This window comes from Prionailurus bengalensis, chromosome A1 (genome assembly GCF_016509475.1).
Source record: "Prionailurus bengalensis isolate Pbe53 chromosome A1, Fcat_Pben_1.1_paternal_pri, whole genome shotgun sequence".
Classification (NCBI taxonomy): Eukaryota; Metazoa; Chordata; class Mammalia; order Carnivora; family Felidae; genus Prionailurus; species Prionailurus bengalensis.
In genome coordinates, this window is record NC_057343.1 from 91,160,503 (window position 1) to 91,180,440 (window position 19,938).

Consider the following 19,938-nt stretch of genomic DNA (forward strand, 5'->3'; position numbering starts at 1 on the left):
CTGTGAGATCATGACCTGAGCTGAAGTCAGACACTTAACCGACTGAGCTACCCAGGTGCCTCTCACAATCAAATTCATTTAGTTATTTAAAAAAAATTGTTTTTAATGTTCATTTATTTCTGAGACAGAGAGAGACAGAGCATGAGTAGCGGAGGGGCAGGGAGAGGGGAGACACAGAATCTGAAGTAGGCTCCAGGCTCTGAGCTGTCAGCACAGAGCCCAACGCGGGGCTCGAACTCACAGTGAGATCATGACCTGAGCCGAAGTCGGACACTCAACCGATTGAGCCACCCAGGCACCCCTCATTTAGTTATTTTTTTTAACATTTAAGTTATCTCTACCCTCAACATGGGGCTCAAACTCATGAGCCCAAGACCAAGAGTTGCATGCTCTATCAGCTGAGCCAGCCAGGTGCCTCTCTTTTCATTTTTACTATTTATCCTCTTCCTCTCTCCTCTATGCTGCTGGGGCCCCAAAGATCCCTTTTACCGGTGATGCACCCACCTCATACATGCGTTAAGTGCTGGCTGACAACTCACAGCTGCCCTGGCCAATACATCATGGGAAATGAAGGGTAGGAGAGAAGGGAGAGGGTGTTAAAAACTTGCTTTCTTGTGGTAAGGAGGCCTAACTGTGCAATTTATGCAGTTACCTATGGGATGGGGCTGACACTAGTTTCCAACTGAGGCCACTCTCCTGCTTACTTTAGTTTGTTGCCCCGCCCTGCCCTGTTTCCCCCATCCCTTCTCCTGGAAGCACTTCCCCAATAAATCACTAAGCAAGAATTCTCATCTCAGTCTCTGCTTCCGGGAACCTGACCCATGACACCCAGACACTAGAAACTATCTTGTTTTTGTTTTATTGTTTGTTTTAGGGACTTATCTTGTTCAATCAGTCCCTTACATCAAATTCCTATCTCTGGCTCTGCTTCTAAACCTCCCCCCACACACCCCCACCACACACACCCCCACTATAGTTTGATAAGAGAACATCTCCTTCACTTCTGTACAACCACGCCTGGAACACAGCAGACAATAACTGCTGAATATGGGAAGAGCCCAGGGTCTGTTTTATAGCTAGACCATGTGCACCCCTTCTGTCCCAGGCTGGCCCAACCTGGAGGCATTGTGAGTCATAGCTGGTGGACAGCAGCTTAGTGGTTCAGGGATGGGGCCAGGCCTGGGAGAGCAGCTTGGCACCTCCGACACATCCTCCAGGTGAGGCACAACATGCAGTGAGCATTACTGGGAAAGGGCCCTCTAGGAAGACGCAGACTTAAACATGGGCCTGGCTGCACATCTCAGGCTCTCTTTGGGCTTTCAGAGAGATGATGCCCTGAGTCAGATCTAGGGGTTAGTACCACCCCTTCAGCCCAGCTGTGTGCGAGAGGAATAAGTGTGTGTTGGATTGATGAAGGCATGATAGAGTTCTATCCCTTTTCACCCTCCTGGAGAGAAGAGGAATTTAAAAGAGAACACATAGCCCTCTTCCCATTTAATAGAGTCAGCACTTACAGGCGCTGGCGGAGACAGAGAATGAAACTTGTCTGTTATCTGGACTTTAGCTTCCTTGAGGATGTAGTCCACTTGGGAGAAAAGTCATGTGTAGTCTGCATAACCTCTATGACTTTGAATTCTAAGCATAGGTCCTAGCCCATGGCACAGGCCCCCAAGATGTCACTGAGCATAATGCACCACTGTCACCTACATACACATCTGGGTTCCTAGTTGGACCAGTAGCATCTTGAGGGCAGGCACAGGCTAAGAACCCCTGCCCAGACCAAGCCTGGCCCAGAGCAGTTTATAAAATAACTGAACGTGGCAATAATGCCTTTCTTTATTTTAGACATCCTACCAAATACTTTCCTGAATCCAGACCTAGCCCTGGCTTTGTCATCCAGCAGTGCCCTCTTATCCACGGAATGAAGTTTATGCCCTGGTCCCCTTTCTAGCGTCCTCTTCTATTCCCAGCCGAGTCCCCTACACAAACCCTACTCCAAACTCTTCCTTACATGGGGAACATGCAAGCTGTGCCTGGTCTTCACTCTGCCTAGAGGTTCTCCATTGTCCACCCTCAACCTACATGGCAAAGTCCTGCTCAACTTTTAAGTACCTGTCTCTATTGTTCCCTTCTCCTGGGACAGCAATCCCTTCCAGCAGCCTGTCCTATGCTCAGAAAGCAAGGGATATGGTCCTTCATCCGCATTTTGTCTCCTGGGCCTGACACACAGTGGTCTTTGGAGAAGGTAGTTTCAGGAGATTGCTGTCAGTGCCAGTGTGCAGGGATGGGCTCCTCAGCGACCAGCACCCTAGTGCCAGCCTCAGAGCTAAGCCCTGCCCACCGATCCTCGCGGTTTGACCGGACAGCCTGTCCAAGCAGGCTGCTCACCCGGACTCTTGCTCCCCAGCAGTGCCCCTGGCTCGCCTTCATCATTCTGGACACAGGGCCTCCAGAGGCAAGGGCGCAGCCCTGGTCGCCCACGTCCTCGAGGCTCGGCACTGGGCACCCACGCGCCCCACAAGGTCCACTCGGTCCTCGCCCTGGAGGCCTTCAGGTGTCTTAGCTCAGGCCACATCAGCCGCCTTTGGGAGCAGCTGCAGCAGTTCTGGGCCGACCACTTCTCGCAGCGCTTCTCCCCGCGGCGCCCGCCGCTGCGCCGCATCTCCTCCATGTCCACCTTCTACTTGCTAGACCACCGGACGCGCCAGGCCGAGCTGGGCCTCAGCTACGGCGCGCCGCGCACTCGCCTGAGCGATGAGGCCTTTGTGTTCCGCGGCGGCCAGTGGACCACCGAGGGGCAGCCGCGGCGGTCGCGACCGCTGCTGCCCTCACCCAGCAACTCGGGCTGGAAGACGCAGGTGCAGGGGGTCAACAGCCAATTGTTGCTGGAGGAGAACAACTACCTGAAGCTACAGCAGGAGCTGCTCATGGACATGCTGACTGAGACCACAGCGCGCATGCACCTGCTGGAGAAGAAGCTCGATTCCCAGGCCAGCCCGGCGTCTGGGGCGCGCTCCTGGCAGAGGAAGATGCGCAAACGCGAAGGCGCGAACGCGGTGCTCTTGCTCCAGCCGCGCGCTCTGGAGTCGCGGTGACGCAATAAAGCCCGTGCGGCGCACGCGCATTTCGCTCCTCGCTGCCGGCCCGGCGCCTTCGTGGGCAGCCAAGTGGGGTCGGCTCGGGCTCGCGACCTGCGGGTAGGGACCGTCACTTAGTGCGCGTTAGTGGACGGGTGACTCAGCCGGCAGCCCGTCTCGGGAGGGCGCGATAGGGCCGTGGAGGAAGGTGTGTGTGCGGCCCGCTGGGAACGCGGAGTGGGAGCCAGGCTTGCAAAGGGCAGTGCTAGGGGAGGGAGGAGTGGAGTGGGCGCGAGGATGGCAAGCAGGGGTGAGCAGTGGCGTTCTTGGCCCAAGGAACGGAGGACGAAGTCGGGGAGACAGTGAAACCTTGGGAGCTCAGCGATGCAGGGTGCGGTGAGGCGGTCAGGCGGAGAGGGTCGGGGACCTCGCTCTTGGCTCCCCTGGTTTAGAGGAGCGGCGCGGGCCAGAGGGTTTCAGCCTGAGTCCGGAGTATGTGTATTTTACGAAGCTTTCTCGAAACTGGGCCTCAGCCTCTCCCAGCTGCTGTGTGGCTTTTGGCGGGTAGCTTCTCCGTTACAGGTCTCCTTTCCTCCTCTGTAGAATAAAGGGTTTGTCTCACCCGGGGTGCAAACAAGCACTCTCCAGAGCTAAGCCTGTAACACAGATAGGATTTGCTCCACCCGCGTTGTTTAAAAGTTTTGCATTAGTTGTCAACATTAAATTTTTTAAAAATATTTATTTATTTTTGAGAGGGGGGAGGGACAGAGAGAGAGGGAGACACAGAATCCGAAGCAGGCTCCTGGCTTGCTTTCAGCACAGAGGCCGAGGCAGGGCTCCAACCCACCAATGAGATCATGACGTGAGCCAGTCAGTCGCTTAACTGACTGAGCCCCCCAGGTGCCCCTAGTTGCCAACATTTAAGAATTTGGAAATTTCATATTAAAAATCCAGATTTCCTGTGCTCTCAAAGAGATTTGGCCATCCTGGACCTTCATTTTGTCCTACAGCAGTGGCCTTGAGCTGAATCGTGGCTGTTACCTCCTGGTGAGTTTCACTCCTTTCTTCTGGTAGGTGTCTGATTTTGCTCTCCTCCTAGATCCATTTTGGATCAGGGACACGGGGGGTCTGCTTCCCCCAACCCCTATACACACAAAGTATAGTAGAAGGTGCTTCAGGGAGTGTGTTGTACTTGTGGTTGATGTAACTGCACAACAAAAGGTGGTGACACCAGTCCTTGCAATCTGTAACCTTTTCCCTGGAATGTAGACAGGGCATTTCAGCAACCGCTGAAACCCGAGAGCGTGGGCCCTTTTCCCTAGGGTCAGGTAATACCTGTGAGAGAAGTGAGTGTCCTGCCTCCACCTAACTTTCCTTCAGGAGTAGACTAGGGATTACTAAACAGCTACTTTGATAGATGTTTTTCTGTGGGTTTGTTTTTGTTTTGTTTATTTTAAATGTTTATTTTTGAGAGAGAACACATGTGCATGAGCAGGGGAGGAGCAGAGAGAGAGAAGGAGACAGAATTCGATGCAGGCTCCCCACTGTGAGCACAGAGCTGGAAGCGGGGCTCTATCTCATGAACCCTGCCAGGTCATGGCCTGAGCTGAAGTCAGATGCCAGACTGAGCTACCCAGGCGCCTGACTTAACAGCTACTTTGTACAAAGATGTGGACTTATTTATTCAATCAGGAAAACAACACAAAACATGTCATTAGACACTAAGTTTAAAACATTTTGAGCAGTGCTTTTTTTTGTATTTTAGTAATTCTGTGTATACATTAATGTAAATTAAATAAAAAATATTTAAAATAGTTATGATGAAATCAATTTTCCTTTTAAAATAATTAAGAAAGGGGTGCCTGGTTGCTCAGTCAGTGAGGTGTCCAACTTCATTCAGCTCAGGTCAGGATCTCATGGTTTGTGGGTTTGAGCCCTGCATCAAGCTCTATGCTGACAGCTCAGAGCCTGGAGCCTGCTTCTGATTCTGTGTCTCCCTCTCTCTCTGCCCCTCCCCTGCTCATGCCCTGTCTCTGTCTCTCAAAAATGAATAAATGTTAAAAAAATTTTTTTAAATAACTAAGAAAGGGGCACCTGGCTGACCTAGTCGGAAGAGTGTGTGCTCTTGATCCAGAGATTTTGAGTTTGAGCCCCATGTTGGGTATAGAGATTACTGAAATAAAATACTTAAATAAACAAAATGAAGAAAAAATATATACAGACAAGGAAATGGAAAGGGAGTCAAAATGATAACACCAGAAAAAAATCAAGCCCAAAATAAGGTGCTAATGGAGAAACCATACTAAGTGAAAGATGCCAGACTCAAAGGGTTAGATATATGATTCTCTTTATATAGTATACCCATAATAGGCAAATCCAGAGAGACAGGAAGCAGATTGGTGGTTACCAAGGGCTGGGGGGGGGGGGGGATTTGGGAGGAGGCAGTGACTGCTTAGCAGGCAAAGGGATCCCTTTTAAAGTGACAAAAAATATTTTGGAACTGTTTGGTAATGGTTGTACAGCACTGAATGCTCTAAAAGCCACTGAATTGTACACTTCAGTGAATTTTGTGTTACGCGAATTTTATCACAGTAAAAAAAAAATTTTTTTTTAAGAAAGTGCTTTACATAAAAACATGAAGTAGGGGTGCCTGGGTGGCTCAGTCCATTAAGCGTCCAACTTAGGCTCAGGTCATGACCTCACGGTTTGTGGGTTTGAGCCCCCTGTCCGGCTGTGTGCTGACAGCTCGGAGCCTGGAGCCTACTTCGGATTCTGTGTCTCCCTCTCTCTCTCTGCCCCTCACCCACTCACACTCTGTCTCTCTCTCCTTCAAAAATAAACATTTTTTAAAAATTAAAAAAAAGAAACATGCAGTAAAACGACATGAGTTGTAGGGAAACAGCTAAAATCATAACAATGATCCAGGAATGCCTAAAGTTTAGGGAATATTGCTTTGATCAAAATACTTAACAATAAAGTAGTCGCGCTGACAGACCAGAGCAGCAGGCAGGCAGGGAGCCCCATGTTTAGGGAGAGGCCATCCAAGTGGAGAAAGGGCCGGAAATAAATGCAGCAGGATGATATTTTGAGATATCTGACTTTGTTCTTCCTGCTATGGAATTTCAGCCCCTGACTGAGGCAGCCAAGTGTATTGCCCCAGGGAAGGATGTGACAAGAGCAGAAAGCTTGCACAAAGGACTCTTTGTGGCTTTCACCTCCTACAGCTCACAACTCTGGGGATCAGAGCTTTGCAGAAAAATATTTTGGGGCTTGAAGAGGGAGGTCAAAGAGGCCGCAGATTTGTCTACAGCAAGAGGAAAGATGAAGGGAAATGGGAGCAGAGAAGCTGGTAGGTCTCCCATCTTGGAAAGAAAAAATTCCTTATCTTGACCCTACATTACTTTCCAGCTACTGCCCCATTTCTCTGCTTCCCTTTATAATGAAACTCCAAGAAGTTTCCTGTATTCACTGTCCTCAGTTCCTCCCCTCCCTCTTTGCTCTGCTCTCTGTCAAAGATGCCATCACCCTGCTATGTTACTTTGTCCTTTGCCCATTGTCCATCCTCACCTTGGCCGATCAGCATTTCAGGCAGTTGAGGCCTCCTCCTCCTTGAAACACTGTCTTCACCTGGCATGGGGGAGGGAGGCACTGCACTCTCCCGATTTGCTTCTTCCCTCACACCGTTCCCTCCTTCTCAGTGTCTGGCTGATTTTACTCTCACTTCCTTCAGGTATCTGCTTAAAATTTTTTTTATGTTTTTATTTTATATTTGAAAGAGAGAGCAAGCAGGGGAGGGGCAGAGAAATGGAGACAGAATCTGAAGGAGGCTCCAGGCTCCGAGCTGTCAGCATAGATCCCAACATGGGGCTTGAACTCACAGTGACATCATGACCTGAGCTGAAGTCAGATGCCTAACCAGCTGAGCCACTCAGCCCCTAGGTATCTGCTTAAATGTCATCTTTTCAGTGAAGTTTTCCCTGATGACTCTATTTTTTAATTGTTTTTTTTAAGAAGTTTTATATATTTATTTTGAGAGAGAGGGAAAGCGACCAGGGGAGGGCCAGAGAAAGGGGGAAAGAGAGAGAATCCCAATCAGGCTCTGCACCATCAGCGTAGAGCCCAACGTGGGGCTCAATCTTAGGAACCGTCAGATCATGACTTGAGCGAAGTCAAGAGACAGACGCTTAACCTACTGAACCACCCAGGGACCACCCCTCCCCACCCCCCACCATGTCTCTATTTAAATGAGCATGTGTTCTCCCCAGCTGAAACCAGACCAGCACAACTTACCCTTCTTTCCTGTTTTGTTTTCTAACACCTGTTACCATTTGATAGGCTGTATATTTTATTGTCCTTCTCCCCCCCCCCCCTACCTCTTACCCCACCACCACTACTAGGACACAAGCTCCATAGAGCTGTTATATTCTCTCCTGTATTTCAGTATAGAAAAGTATTTAATGACACTTATTAGGACCTCTGAAAATATTCCTAGAATGAACATGAAAGAGCGGTCCTAGGCCGGCCAACTCCATTTTGTTCTGTGTCCTCCATCTTGAGTGACTATGTCCCTGACATGGCCCCCTTTCCCGGAAAACCACAGAAAGAAATTCCCCTTCAAACCTCAGACCAAGCCTCTTCCCCTTGAGTAACTTCCGGCTCACCTGTTCAAACCTCCCATTCAAACCACGCCTGGCAACCTGCGCAACAGGACTCTGACCCTTCCCCAGCCAATCGGCTAAGGCCACGACCATTACCCCGCCAACTGCCCCTAGATCCCTATAAAACCTTTGTGCTTTTGAAACTCGCTCTCTCTCTCTCCCTGGCATCTCACCGCTGCATCGGTGCAGGTAGGGGATTGAGCTCGAGCTAGCTCGAGTAAAGGCTCTTTGCTTTTGCATCGGACTCGGCTCCCTGGTGGTCTTTGGAGATCACGAATTCTGGGCATAACATTTGGGGGCTCGTCCGGGATCCCCAAGACCCCCGAGGGACCCCTGACCCAGAGAGCCTGACTGGCCATGGTTAGTGTGTGTTCGTTCCCTGTCTCTTCTCTGTGAGCTCATTTATGAAATTCTGGTAGTGCCCGGTGCAGTCTGAGTGGATGCACTGGAGGACCTCGGGCCAGGAGTTTCGGAAGACATTCCGATCCTCCCTTCTGGAGGGACGTGGATTCCCCTCAAAGGTCTAAGACGAGGTGGGTCGCTCCCGCCGGTCGGTGTGAGGCCGTCGTCTAGCTTTCAGTTTTGCTTCCACGGAGTTGGAAGAGTTTCTAGGGGCCCTCTGTTTGTCTGTTTCTGTGTTTCTCTGTTTTGTTCTGTGGACTTACTGGACGGACGTTATGGGACAGACTCAGACTACTCCTCTAAGTATTATGATTGATTACTTTAAGGATGTCAGGGGAAGAGCTAACAACCTCAGTGTGGAAGTCCGAAAGGGTTGGTGGCAGGTTTTTTGTTCTAGCGAGTGGTCAGCTTTCAATGTCAGATGGCTGCCAGAGGGAACCTTCAAGCTCCCTACCATCCACCAAGTCGGGTATCATCTCTCGGCCTAAGATGGGCCATCCTGATCAGCTCCCTTACACTATCACTTGGCAGGACCTTGTAGAAGACCCACCCTCTTGGCTTAAGCCCTTCCTAGCCCCACGCCCTCTGGAGCCAAAACGCATTCTCGCTTTGCAGGGGACAGAAAAGAAGGAGAACAAGAAAAGTCTTACCCAGTTTTCAGCACCCCTCTACCCTGTCCTACAAGGGGGGACTGAAGAAGAATTAATTTTTCCTTCCCCGTATAACCCCCCTAGGATGCCGGAAGAACACCATCCTCCTCCTCTGGGGGAGACAGATGCTGTTCCGAGAGCAGGAGGCGGAAACGCTCCAGTGGGAAGCCCGCCCTTTACCAGACAAAGGGCTCAGAGGGAGCAATCCGTCTCCGCCGCCGACTCCACTATTCTGCTCCTGCGAGCCACCGGGCCCCCAGATGCGGAGGGGAATCAGCCCTATCACTATTGGCCTTTCGCCACTAGTGACCTCTACAATTGGAAAGCTCAGAATCCTAAGTTTTCCAAGAAACCAACAGGGCTTATTGATCTGTTAGACTCTGTTCTTTTTACCCATCAGCCCACATGGGGCGATTGCCAGCAGCTTTTGCAGGTCCTGTTCATGACTGAGGAAAGAGAAAGAATCCTCAATGAGGCCCGAAAACTAGTTCCGGGCGCAGATGGGAATCCCACCACCAACCAGGCTCAGATAGATGCCTCCTTCCCCTTAACTCGGCCCCAGTGGAATTTCAACACGGCAGAAGGTAAGGAGAGGCTCGGGGTCTACCGCCAGACTCTAATGGGGGGTCTCCAAATGGCTGCTAGGAAGCCAACCAATTTGGCCAAGGTAGGAAATGTGCAACAGGAAAAAGATGAATCTCTGGCTGCCTTTTTAGAACGGATCATGGAGGCATTCCGTACCTATACCCCCATGGATCCAGAGGCTCTGGAAAGCAAGGCAGCTGTTATCATGGCCTTTGTAAACCAATCGGCCATAGACATTAGGAAAAAATTACAAAAAACAGATAGACTAGGAGAAAAAAAGTCTGCAGAACTTACTGGTGGTAGCCAAAAAGGTATATAATAACCGGGAGCCTCCTGAGGATAAGCAGGCTCGCGCCATGGTGGCTGCCAGCAGTAAGCAGACTCGAGACCTGGCCAGAATACTACTAGCTACCACTGCTGACTTCCCCGAGGAACGAGACCGCCGTCTCCGGCAGCTGGCGGACAACTCAAGAGGAGGTAAAGGAACCACCAAGGGGGAGAGGCAGAGGCTGCAGAAAGATCAGTGCGCATACTGCAAGGAGATAAGGCATTGGGTCCGAGATTGTCCGAAAAAGGCCAGCGGGAAGGGAAGCAAGACTGATTGGGTAAAAGTCTTAGAGCTAGATGAACTGAGTGATTAGGGGAGTCGGGGTTCAGACCCTCTCCCTGAGCCCAGGGTAACTCTTAAAGTGGAGGGGACCCTGGTTGACTTCCTTATCGACACTAGAGCACAACATTCGGTCCTCCACACCCCACAAGGAAAGGTAGCCAGCAAGAAGTCCTGGGTACAAGGGGCAACTGGTATGAGCCAGTATTCATGGACTACCCGAAGAACGGTAGATGTGGGGACAGGATGGGTATCCCACTCCTTTATGGTAATACCGGAATGCCCCTACCCGCTGTTAGGACGGGACTTACTGACCAAGATTGGAGCTCAGATAACTTTCAGACAAGGGGGGCCTCAGGTCACCGATGGCAAGGGCCACCCCATCCAGGTCCTGACCATGAAACTAGAGGATGAATACCACCTCCACAAGGAGGCACTCTCGAGAGAGGATAATATAGACAGATGGCTACAAGAATTCCTCTCGGTTTGGGCAGAGACGGGGGGGATAGGACTAGCCGCTCACAGGACCCCGGTCCTGGTAGAGCTCAAGCCAGGAGAAGGTCCGGTAAGAATCAAACAATACCCCATAACTCAGGAGGCCCGGAAGGGGATCCAGCCACACATCTGGAGACTACGAAGCCTAGGGGTACTAGTTCCTTGCCAGTCTGCCTGGAACACCCCCCTACTGCCGGTCAAAAAGCCTCACACAAATGACTATCGACTGGTACAAGACCTCCGGGAAGTAAATAAGAGGGTCACGGACATATACCCAACTGTTCCCAACCCATATACTCTCTTGAGCTCCTTGGCACTCTCCAGGGTCTGTATACTGTACTAGATTTAAAGGACGCCTTCTTCAGTCTGCCGCTGGCACCCCAGAGCCAACCCTTGTTCGCCTTCGAGTGGCATGATCCAGAGGAGGGCTACAGTGGGCAACTCACCTGGACACGGCTGCCTCAGGGGTTTAAAAATTCGCCCACCATCTTTGACGAGGCACTACACGAGGGCCTGGGTGAGTACAGAAAGGAGCACCGTGGCCTCACCCTTCTACAGTATGTAGATGACATCCTGATTGCTGCTGACATAGCCAAGGACCGTGAGCGAGGGACCCAGGAACTGCTGGCTACCCTGGGGGCCTTAGGATACCGCGCATCCGCGAAGAAGGCTCAGATATGCAGGGAGAGGGTAAGTTACCTGGGATACATCCTGGAGGGCAGACAGCAGTGGTTATCAGATGCCAGAAAAGAAACTGTCCTAAAGATCCCTACTCCCAACTCCCGAAAGGAAGTAAGGGAATTCCTAGGATCTGCCAGCTACTGCTGCTTCCGGGTTCTGGGTTTTGCTGAGATTGCCAGGCCCCTATATGAAGCTCCCAAAGAGGGGAAAACATTTAAATGGACTGAAAAAGAAGAAACTGCCTTTAATCAGTTGAAAAAGGCCCTCCTAAGTGCCCCAGCCCTGGGCCTGCCAGACATTACGAAGCCCTTCCATCTCTTTGTAGACGAACACAAGGGAATAGCAAAAGGGGTTCTAACTCAAGCCTTAGGCCCTTGGAACCACCCGGTGGCTTACCTGTCCAAGAAGCTAGACCCAGTGGCTGCCGGCTGGCCGCCATGCCTAAGAATTATTGCGGCGACAGCACTCCTAGTCAAGGACGCAGACAAACTGACCCTAGAACAGGAGATCTGGATCACGACCCCACACGCCATTGAAGGGGTCCTGAAACAGCCTCCTGATAGATGGATGAGTAACACACTTATTACTAGAGCCTCCTACTCAACCCTCCATGAGTGCAGTTCCACCCCAGTGCGGCCCTCAATCCTGCAACCCTGCTGCCCGACCCTGACCTAGATGCTCCACTACATGACTGTGTGGGGATCCTGGAGCAAGTACATGGATTCCGGACGGATCTGACCGACTGGCCCCTCCCCGATGCCGAGGCTACTTGGTTCACTGATGGCAGCAGCTTTGTGTGGGACGGACACAGATTCACCAATAGGACACCAAAATAGAGCAAGTTATATCTGCTTGCAAGACCTGCCAACTCACCAATGCAAGAGCCACATCAAATAAAAAAGGAACCAGGCTCAGAGGCACCAGACCAGGAGCCCAATGGGAGGTCAACTTCACTGAAGTTAAACCAGGAAAGTATGGTTATAAATATCTTATTATTTATAGACACCTTCTCTGGCTGGGTGGAGGCATACTCAACCAAGCATGAAATGGCTCAGACGGTAGCTAAGAAGCTACTAGAAGACATCTTACCCACGTATGGTTTTCCTGCCATGGTAGGATCAGACAACGGACCAGCTTTTATCTCGCAGGTAATGCAGGCAGTAGCCAAGGCTGTGGGGGCAAACTGGAAATTACATTGTGCTTATAGGCCCCAGAGCTCAGGACAGGTAGAAAGAATGAATAGAACCCTAAAAGAGACCCTTACCAAATTAACCATGGAGACTGGCGGGGACTGGGTGACTCTCCTACCGTATGCCCTTTACTGGGTTAGGAACACTCCTTACACCCTGGGTTTTACTCCCTATGAAATCATGTTTGCCAGGCCACCCCCTATTATTCCCAACCTTCGAGCTGAACTTCTTGCTGAGTTTAAAGATCAAGAACTTTTTCTTTCCTTGAGAGGGCTCCAGAGGGTGCACGAGGACATTTGGCCGCACCTCCGTGCCATCTACGAGGCTGGCCCGACCCCGACACCTCATCAGTACAGGCCGGGAGACTGGGTCTACGTCAAGAGGCACCACCGAGAGACCCTCGAGCTGCACTGGAAGGGACCCTACATCGTGGTGCTGACAACCCCCACCGCTCTCAAAGTAGACGGCATCGCGACCTGGGTCCATCACACCCACGTTCGGCCAGCGGACCCCTCCACGATCCGGAAGGACTTCGTCACGTGATGGGCTGTCAATCGGGACCAACACAACCCGCTCAAGCTCAGGTTACAGCACATTCGACCCACCTGATATTGGTAATTCTGTTAGCTCTGCTTGTCACTGCTCATGCTGCCGAGAGTCCCCACGCCCCCCAAAACATCACCTGGCAGATCATAGACACCAGCTCGGGGACAATACTTAATCAGACTTCCCAGAGCCACCCCACGAATACTTGGTTCCCAGAACTTTGCGTAGACCTCCAAACTCTGCTCCCCTTGTCACCATATGCTCCCGGATTCCATGCGCAGAACCTTTATTTCTATGTCTGCCCCGGCCACTCTCGCTCGAGCACATGTGGGGACGCGGCTGACTACTTTTGTGCCTCCTGGTCATGTGTCTCGACGGGGCACATCTGGTGGACCCCACCACGCACCGGAGATCTCATTGTGGTAAAGCGGCCCAGTGGCCCCCGACCGCCATATGCCTGGGGGCGCGGTAATCCCATAGTTATATCCTTTACAAGCCAAGGTAAAAAAACAACAGGATGGGAGAGTGGAAAAACCTGGGGACTCAGGATATATGACCGGGTTAGGCTGGGAGCCAAGGACAAGGGAACGTTATTTACCCTCCGAATGCAAGCGACTCCCCTTGCCCAGCAGTCCCCCACAGGGGTAGGACCCAACCAAGTACTAGTTCCCCGACCTGCCCCCACCTGGACAGCCACTCCCAGAAACACCTAGGCCTTGGCCACACAGCCCTCCACATCCCCTGTCCCTACCGGAGCGTCAGCCGCATTTCTGCCCCAGGTCACAACTTACTATCTGATACAGACCCCTGTGGAGCACAGTTGTCGGAGCATACCAGGTACTAAACGCTTCTAGACCCGACCTGACCACGTCCTGTTTGCTCTGTCTAGATGTCCGGCCCCCATATTACGAAGGTATTGCCATTAAAGGCAATTATACAACAGCCTCCAACTCTAGCTCCTGCAGATGGCAGCAGGCTACTGCAAGACTAATCCTCCAGGCGGTAACAGGGCAGGGCACTTGCATAAGCCACGTGCCCCCTGGGCAGTCACATCTCTAATGAAACCCTAACAGTCCCCAGGGAGACAGTGTATCTACTTCCCCCCGAAAATGCATGGTGGGCCTGTTCCAGCGGCCTCACTCCCTGCATCCACTCCCAAGTCCTTAACTCCTCGAAAGAAGGCTTCTGCATACTCGTGTAGTTGATCCCCAAGCTAGTGTACCATTCGGGGGAAGAAATACTTAACAGGTTAGGCTCTACTAACCCCCGAAGTGAGAGAGAGCCTATTACAACCCTAACTCTGGCTGCGCTCTTGGAACTGGGATTAGCGGGGGCAGGGACCAGAATATCCTCACTTGTCATCCAGGACAAAAACTACGGAACCCTAAGGGCAGCCATTGACTTAGACATAGAAAGAATTGAGAAATCAATTTCTCATTTACAGGAATCCCTTAATTCCTTATCAGAAGTAGTACTCCAAAACAGAAGGGGATTAGACTTATTATTCATGCAGCAAGGAGGACTATGTGCAGCCCTAGGGGAAGAATGTTGCTTCTATGTTGGTCACTTGGGGGTCGTAAAAGAATCTATGGCCCTCATAAGGGAAGGGCTGCAAAAACAAAAGTTTAGAGAGAGAACAATCTCAGTCCTGGTACGAGTCTTTGTTCAACTGGTCTCCCTGGTTAGCTACCCTCATCTCGGCCCTTGCCGGACCCCTCACCATCCTGCTCCTACTATTAACCCTCGGACCCTATATCATCAACAGACTAGTTTGTCAGGGACTGCATAGGGGCCGTCCAACTAATGGTCCTCCGTGCTCAGTGCAAGCCCCTAATAACAGAAGAGGACAAAATAGAAATGCAGCTGGTCCCATGATTGGGTCCATAAGCTACATGACAAGGGGGAATGAAAGAGCGGACCTAGGCCGGCCAACTCCATTTTGTTCTGTGTCCTCCATCTTGAGTGACTACGTCCCTGACATGGCCCCCTTTCCCAGAAAACCACAGAAAGAAATTCCCATTCAAACCTCAGACCACATCTCCTCCCTTTGAGTAACTTCCCGCTCACCCATTCAAACTTCCCGTTCAAACCACACCTGGCACCCTGCGCAAGGGGACACTGACCCTTCCCCAGCCAATTGGCTAAGGCCACAACCATTACCCCACCAACTGCCCCTAGATCCCTATAACACCTTTGTGCTTTTGAACCTCGCTCTCTCTGGCATCTCACCGCTGCATCGGTGCAGATAGGGGATTGAGCTCGAGCTAGCTCGAATAAAGGCTCTTTGCTTTTGCATCAGACTCGGCTCCCTGGTGATCTTTGGGGATCACGAATTCTGGGCATAACAAAGGTCTACAGGACCAGGCACCTGAATCCCAGGGAGCAGATGGTGTCTGGCCTTTGTCATTGGCCCAGATGTCTGATCCCCTAGGAGGCAGGAAAGATGTGCTAGATGTGTTGGAACTTTTGGTTACATCTTATCAGCCCACCTCTGACTTTAGCCACAGCTATGGTAGATGGCTCCATGTACACTGTCAGTGCCTCGTTTCAAGTGTCTACTGTAGGTTTCTCTGCTTTTCTGCTTTAGGGCTTTCTCCTAAGCCTCAGGACCTCTCTCAACCATAGGCATAGCCTGGGAGTGCAGGTGAGTTAACGCCTTCTGAGGCAACCTTCAACTCATAAGGGACAGAAGCCAAAATACACTTTGTTGAATTTTCCTTCTACCCTGTGTCATTCTCCTCCCTCCCTCTCATTTCCTGGATTCACCTACCATATCAACTGCCCCCAAGTTCTAGGCTCAGTCTCTGCTTTCATGGGGATTCAAGCTAAAACAGTAGGAAGTAGCAATGGAAGGGAGACTATAGGGATAGGAATCTAGAACTGGCTCATCTACCATTCAGAAGGCAACAGCGACCTCCCACCACTGGGGTGGTGATAACCCCTAATCTGAAGCATAAGACTTTTCCCTTTGGTAGATTGGAATAAGATAGAAGTTGAAGGGAAAGCTTGGCTTATGAAGTAGCTTTGGCCCTTGAAAGATGGGAAGGCAACTGTAATTACAAGGATTATAGGGGTGGCTAGTTTTTCTAAACCTGCTTAGAAACTTTGCAGAAGGCATGTAAGACTCAAGTTAGCCCACTCGACTGAGGGCACAATATGAAAGCCAGAAAGTCTCCCGAGGCAACGTAAATGCTAACTTGGGGCGCCTGTGTGACTCAGTCGGTTAAGCATCCGATTTCGGCTCAGGTCATGATCTTGTGGTTCGTGAGTTCGAACCCCATGTCGGGCTCTGTGCTGACAGCTCGGACTCTGGAGCCTGCTTCGGATTCTGTCTCCCTCTCTCTCTCTGCCCCTCCCTGCCTTTGCTCTCTCTCTCTCTTTCTCTCAAAAATAAATAAAGAAAATTAAGACATACTTACTTTTTCAGCAAAGCGTGCTGAAAACTGGGCCCACACTTAACCATAAGGGCAGCAGAGCTGTGGAGCAGACCAGTGGATCCTCAACAAATTTCCTGTGCTAGAGTCAGGGCTTGAAGGGGACGGGGTGGGGGGGGGAAATGGGGGGGGGGAGGAGGGGGCGGAGGAAGGTGGGATCCTGAGGCCTGGGCCTGGCATGGGGTTGTTTGGGTGGATATATATAAGAATCTTGAGCCTGAGAGCCCTGAGCAGTAGCTGCTTCCTTGCCTTGATATAGAAGAACAGTCTAGTTTGCCTGGAGGCTATGCAAAGATCTCACTTGAGGTGAATGTCTTACGATCCCCTCCGCTCATTGCCTCCAGACCAACAACTAGAATTGGGTCTCAGCATGGCCTCTGCAGTGAAGCACAGTCCCTACTCTAGGAGGAAATAGCTCAGTCACCCAAAAACTTGCAGGACAGGTCTGACTGCAGGGACTGGGGAAGCACACCCAGGGAGTGGATCTTTAAGGTACGAGATGGGGGTGGGATACAGAATATTGTCGAGCAAGTTGGTTGATACGGGAGCATTTCCCATAACTGAAGACTTAAAGTGCTGCCAAGAACACCCAGAGCTTGTCCTAAGGTGCTTCTGGATGACTCCGGAAGTTTGGACACCGTGGTGGCCTCAGTCAGATGAGTTGGAGATGCCAGCATTGCCTTGGCTGAGTTTTAAAGAAGGGAACCAAAGGCTCAGGGGAGTGGGAATGTTAAAATGGCTTTATTACATAAAACCAGAAGATCCACCATTTGACTGTTCTTTAGCAGCTGCCCAGAGGATGCTCCCTCCACTAAGGCAGTAGGGGATGAGACAGTAAAGGCAGCATTGAGTCATCTAGAAGCTGTTGGTGGCTGTCCCCTCTGGGCCAGAATTGACAGCAGGAGAGGCTGCCACAGAACGGGGCTTCCTAGTGCCATTGGAGATGATGGCTTCCTAGTGCCATTGGAGATGATGGGATTCTCGAGTGGCATTTAGCTATTCCGATGGTGATATGATACTTAACAGCCAGAGGACAGAAGGGCCTTCTCACCGCACTTTGCAGCAAGACTGGAGTGGCCGCTAGGGGACGTCTTGCTTCTCAGAGCTCTCTGGCAATGCCATGGGTGTCCATGGGGGCAAAATAAATGGGCAGCCAAAGGAGGCAGAGAGTGGGGTGCCTGGGTGGCTCAGTCGGTTAAGCGTCAGACTCTTGACACTCAGGTCATGATCTCACAGTTCCTGGGTTCGAGCTCCCTGTTGGGCCCTGTGCTGACAGTGCGGAGCCTGCTTGGGATTCTCTCTCTCCCTCCCTCTCTGCCCCTCTCCTGCTTGTGCTCTCTCTCAAAATAAATAAATAAACATTAAAAAAGAAAAAGGAGGCAGAGAGTGAGCAGTGTAGAAAACATGAGGGAGCAAGGAGAGACATGCACGCAGAGATCTGACAGTCTTGCAGTTTAAAATGCCTTCGTCTTCAGGCGTTATGTAGACACATCCGAGAGGAAGGAAAGGGAGATGGGACAGCTCCAAAGTGAAGTTAAGTTTCCACCACTGCTGTCGAGTGGCGGGTTCGACATACAAATTAAGTTATGGGAAAACATTTACAAACCGCATTTCCTGCACCGCTGGAAATGTGGAGTGAGACATGGACTGGCTACAAATACCAACAAGGAAACCAGGCAATATGAGACGCTGAGAAATGTGACAGTGACAGACCAAATTCAGACCCCGTGGGCGTGTCTTAGTTCAGGCTGCTGTCAAAATACGGTATTTTGGGTGGCTTTAATTTCCGCAACAGAAATTTGCTGGAGTTCAAGGTCAGGATGCCAGCATGGCCCAGGCGAGGGCTGTCTTGCAGAGGCCAGCTTCTCCTTGTATCCGTACATGGCAGAGAGCAGAGCAGGGAAGCAAGCTCTCTCGTGACTCTCATGAGGGCACTAATTCCGTCATGAGGGCTCCATGTCATGATCTTACCAAACCTGCTCACCTCCTTAAGGCCCCACCTCCCGATGCCATCACATTGGGGGTGGGGTTTTGCCACATGAATCATTTTGGGAGTGGGGGACACACAGTCCATAACAGGATGCAAATGCTGGAATCCTAAGCAGGCTCAGCAGGGAGCAATGCTGAACCCAGGACCCCTACCTGTAGCCATGGCCCTCTGCACCTGAACCCACCCCACCAGCCCAGGTGATGGATAGAAACTGGGGTGGTAACATCGGTCAATAAGAATGGTCAGTGGTTTCAGCTGGACAAGAAGAAACAAGAGAAGGGGACGGTTAGGGGTGGTGGTTGTATAACAATGCAAATGTGGTTAATACCACTTCACTGTACACCAAAAAATGGTTAGGATGGTCAATGTTTCTGTCCTGTGTATTTGTCACTTAGTAAAAAGGAGGGAAAAATGGTTAGGGGTGACTGTGCTGAGAATGGGGTCCAGAACAGAACATTGGCCAGAGGAACGTAAGAAGCAGCACAGCTTTGAAGAGAAAAAACAAACCGTGTCTGAAAAGTTGCATCTTTCCAGAAAACAACCTGCAATTCCCAGAGCCAAGCGCTTTCGAGAACGTGTTTAAGATGAAAGGGGAGAGGGACAGATGTGAGGGCTGAGTGAGCATAGATGGGGAGTCATGTGTCCAGGATGGCCAGGGCATTGGCCTTGGCATTGGCTAGGATGGTGCCTCCTGCCTTCTGTAGGGGACCCAGGTGGCCTGGGTGTTTCCCACAAAACCACCTGCTTGCCCTGTGTCTGTCTGGGAGCTAAGGGGTCACAGCCTCACCCCAGTTTTCTACTTTTCCTGTTTCCATCTGGCTCAGTGCCACACAGTTTCCCCATGAGCACTTTACCCTTGATCCTGCCTCACCCCTCAGTTCCGACACGGGTGTGTCTCTTCTTTCAGATTCTTGGGGCCACTCCTACCAGGATTGACCCCCTCTCCAGTTCAGTCTGGGAGGCCATCCGTGCTCTGCCTTGCCTGCTGTTGAATCTTGGACGCGTTCAGAATAAGAGCGAGATCACTCAGAAGCCTGTGCCCAAGATGTGTGTCTGCACACACGTGGGACAGGAATACCACAGAAGCCTGTGGCAGCCAGAGGGGACTGGGCACAGAGCAGAGGCCCGAAGAACTTGCTCGGTCACCGGGAACAGTGCCAACAGGGAGTGAGGAGGCCTCACGTGGGACCCTGGGAAGCAGGAGTGGCTCTAGGGCTGTGACCAGCACCACTATCCCTGGAGCCACAGAGCAGGAGCCTTGGCCCCTGTACCCTCGGGAGCCACCACCCATCAGCCTGTCTGCTGCTTTCTGTCCCCTCCTAGTATATCGCACCTACAAAAATTTTAGCAATACTGTAATATCATATACTCAATTTGTTTTCAACTGGTCCGTGCCCTATCTCTGATCAGGCAGAGCTGAATAGAAGTAAGGGGACAGAGGGTCATGGGGACTCTGTGCACTCACCAGTGGGTGGACTGGGTGTAGACCTTAGAGACCCATGTCCTGGGGTTATGCCAGCAGAGTTACAACTCTCCAGGGAAAGTGCAAGACCAGTCAGTGGCTTGGTGTGTGGATGACCATGGACTGAGGCCTGTGTGTGGCCTGAAAACCAATAGCGATGG

General features: G+C 51.2%; 1 protein-coding gene across 1 annotated transcript; it reads left to right on the forward strand.

Moving 5' to 3' along the window:
• The first annotated feature begins 1,167 nt into the window (after positions 1–1,167).
• Positions 1,168–14,894, forward strand: CBY3 (chibby family member 3). Its single transcript, XM_043573292.1, has 4 exons — positions 1,168–1,217; positions 2,408–3,285; positions 4,032–4,124; positions 12,625–14,894. The coding sequence occupies exons 1-2, from the start codon at positions 1,168–1,170 to the stop codon at positions 3,093–3,095; spliced, it is 738 nt and encodes a 245-aa protein (XP_043429227.1). The 3' UTR covers positions 3,096–3,285; positions 4,032–4,124; positions 12,625–14,894.
• The last annotated feature ends 5,044 nt before the right edge of the window (positions 14,895–19,938 follow it).

Bases quoted from the DNA above. Each gene is read 5' to 3' on its own strand.
- CBY3 (XM_043573292.1), top strand. From the start codon at position 1,168: ATGGGGCCAGGCCTGGGAGAGCAGCTTGGCACCTCCGACACATCCTCC. The intron at 1,218-2,407 runs GTGAGGCACAAC...CTTGCTCCCCAG, and splicing joins ACCTCCGACACATCCTCCAG to CAGTGCCCCTGGCTCGCCTT.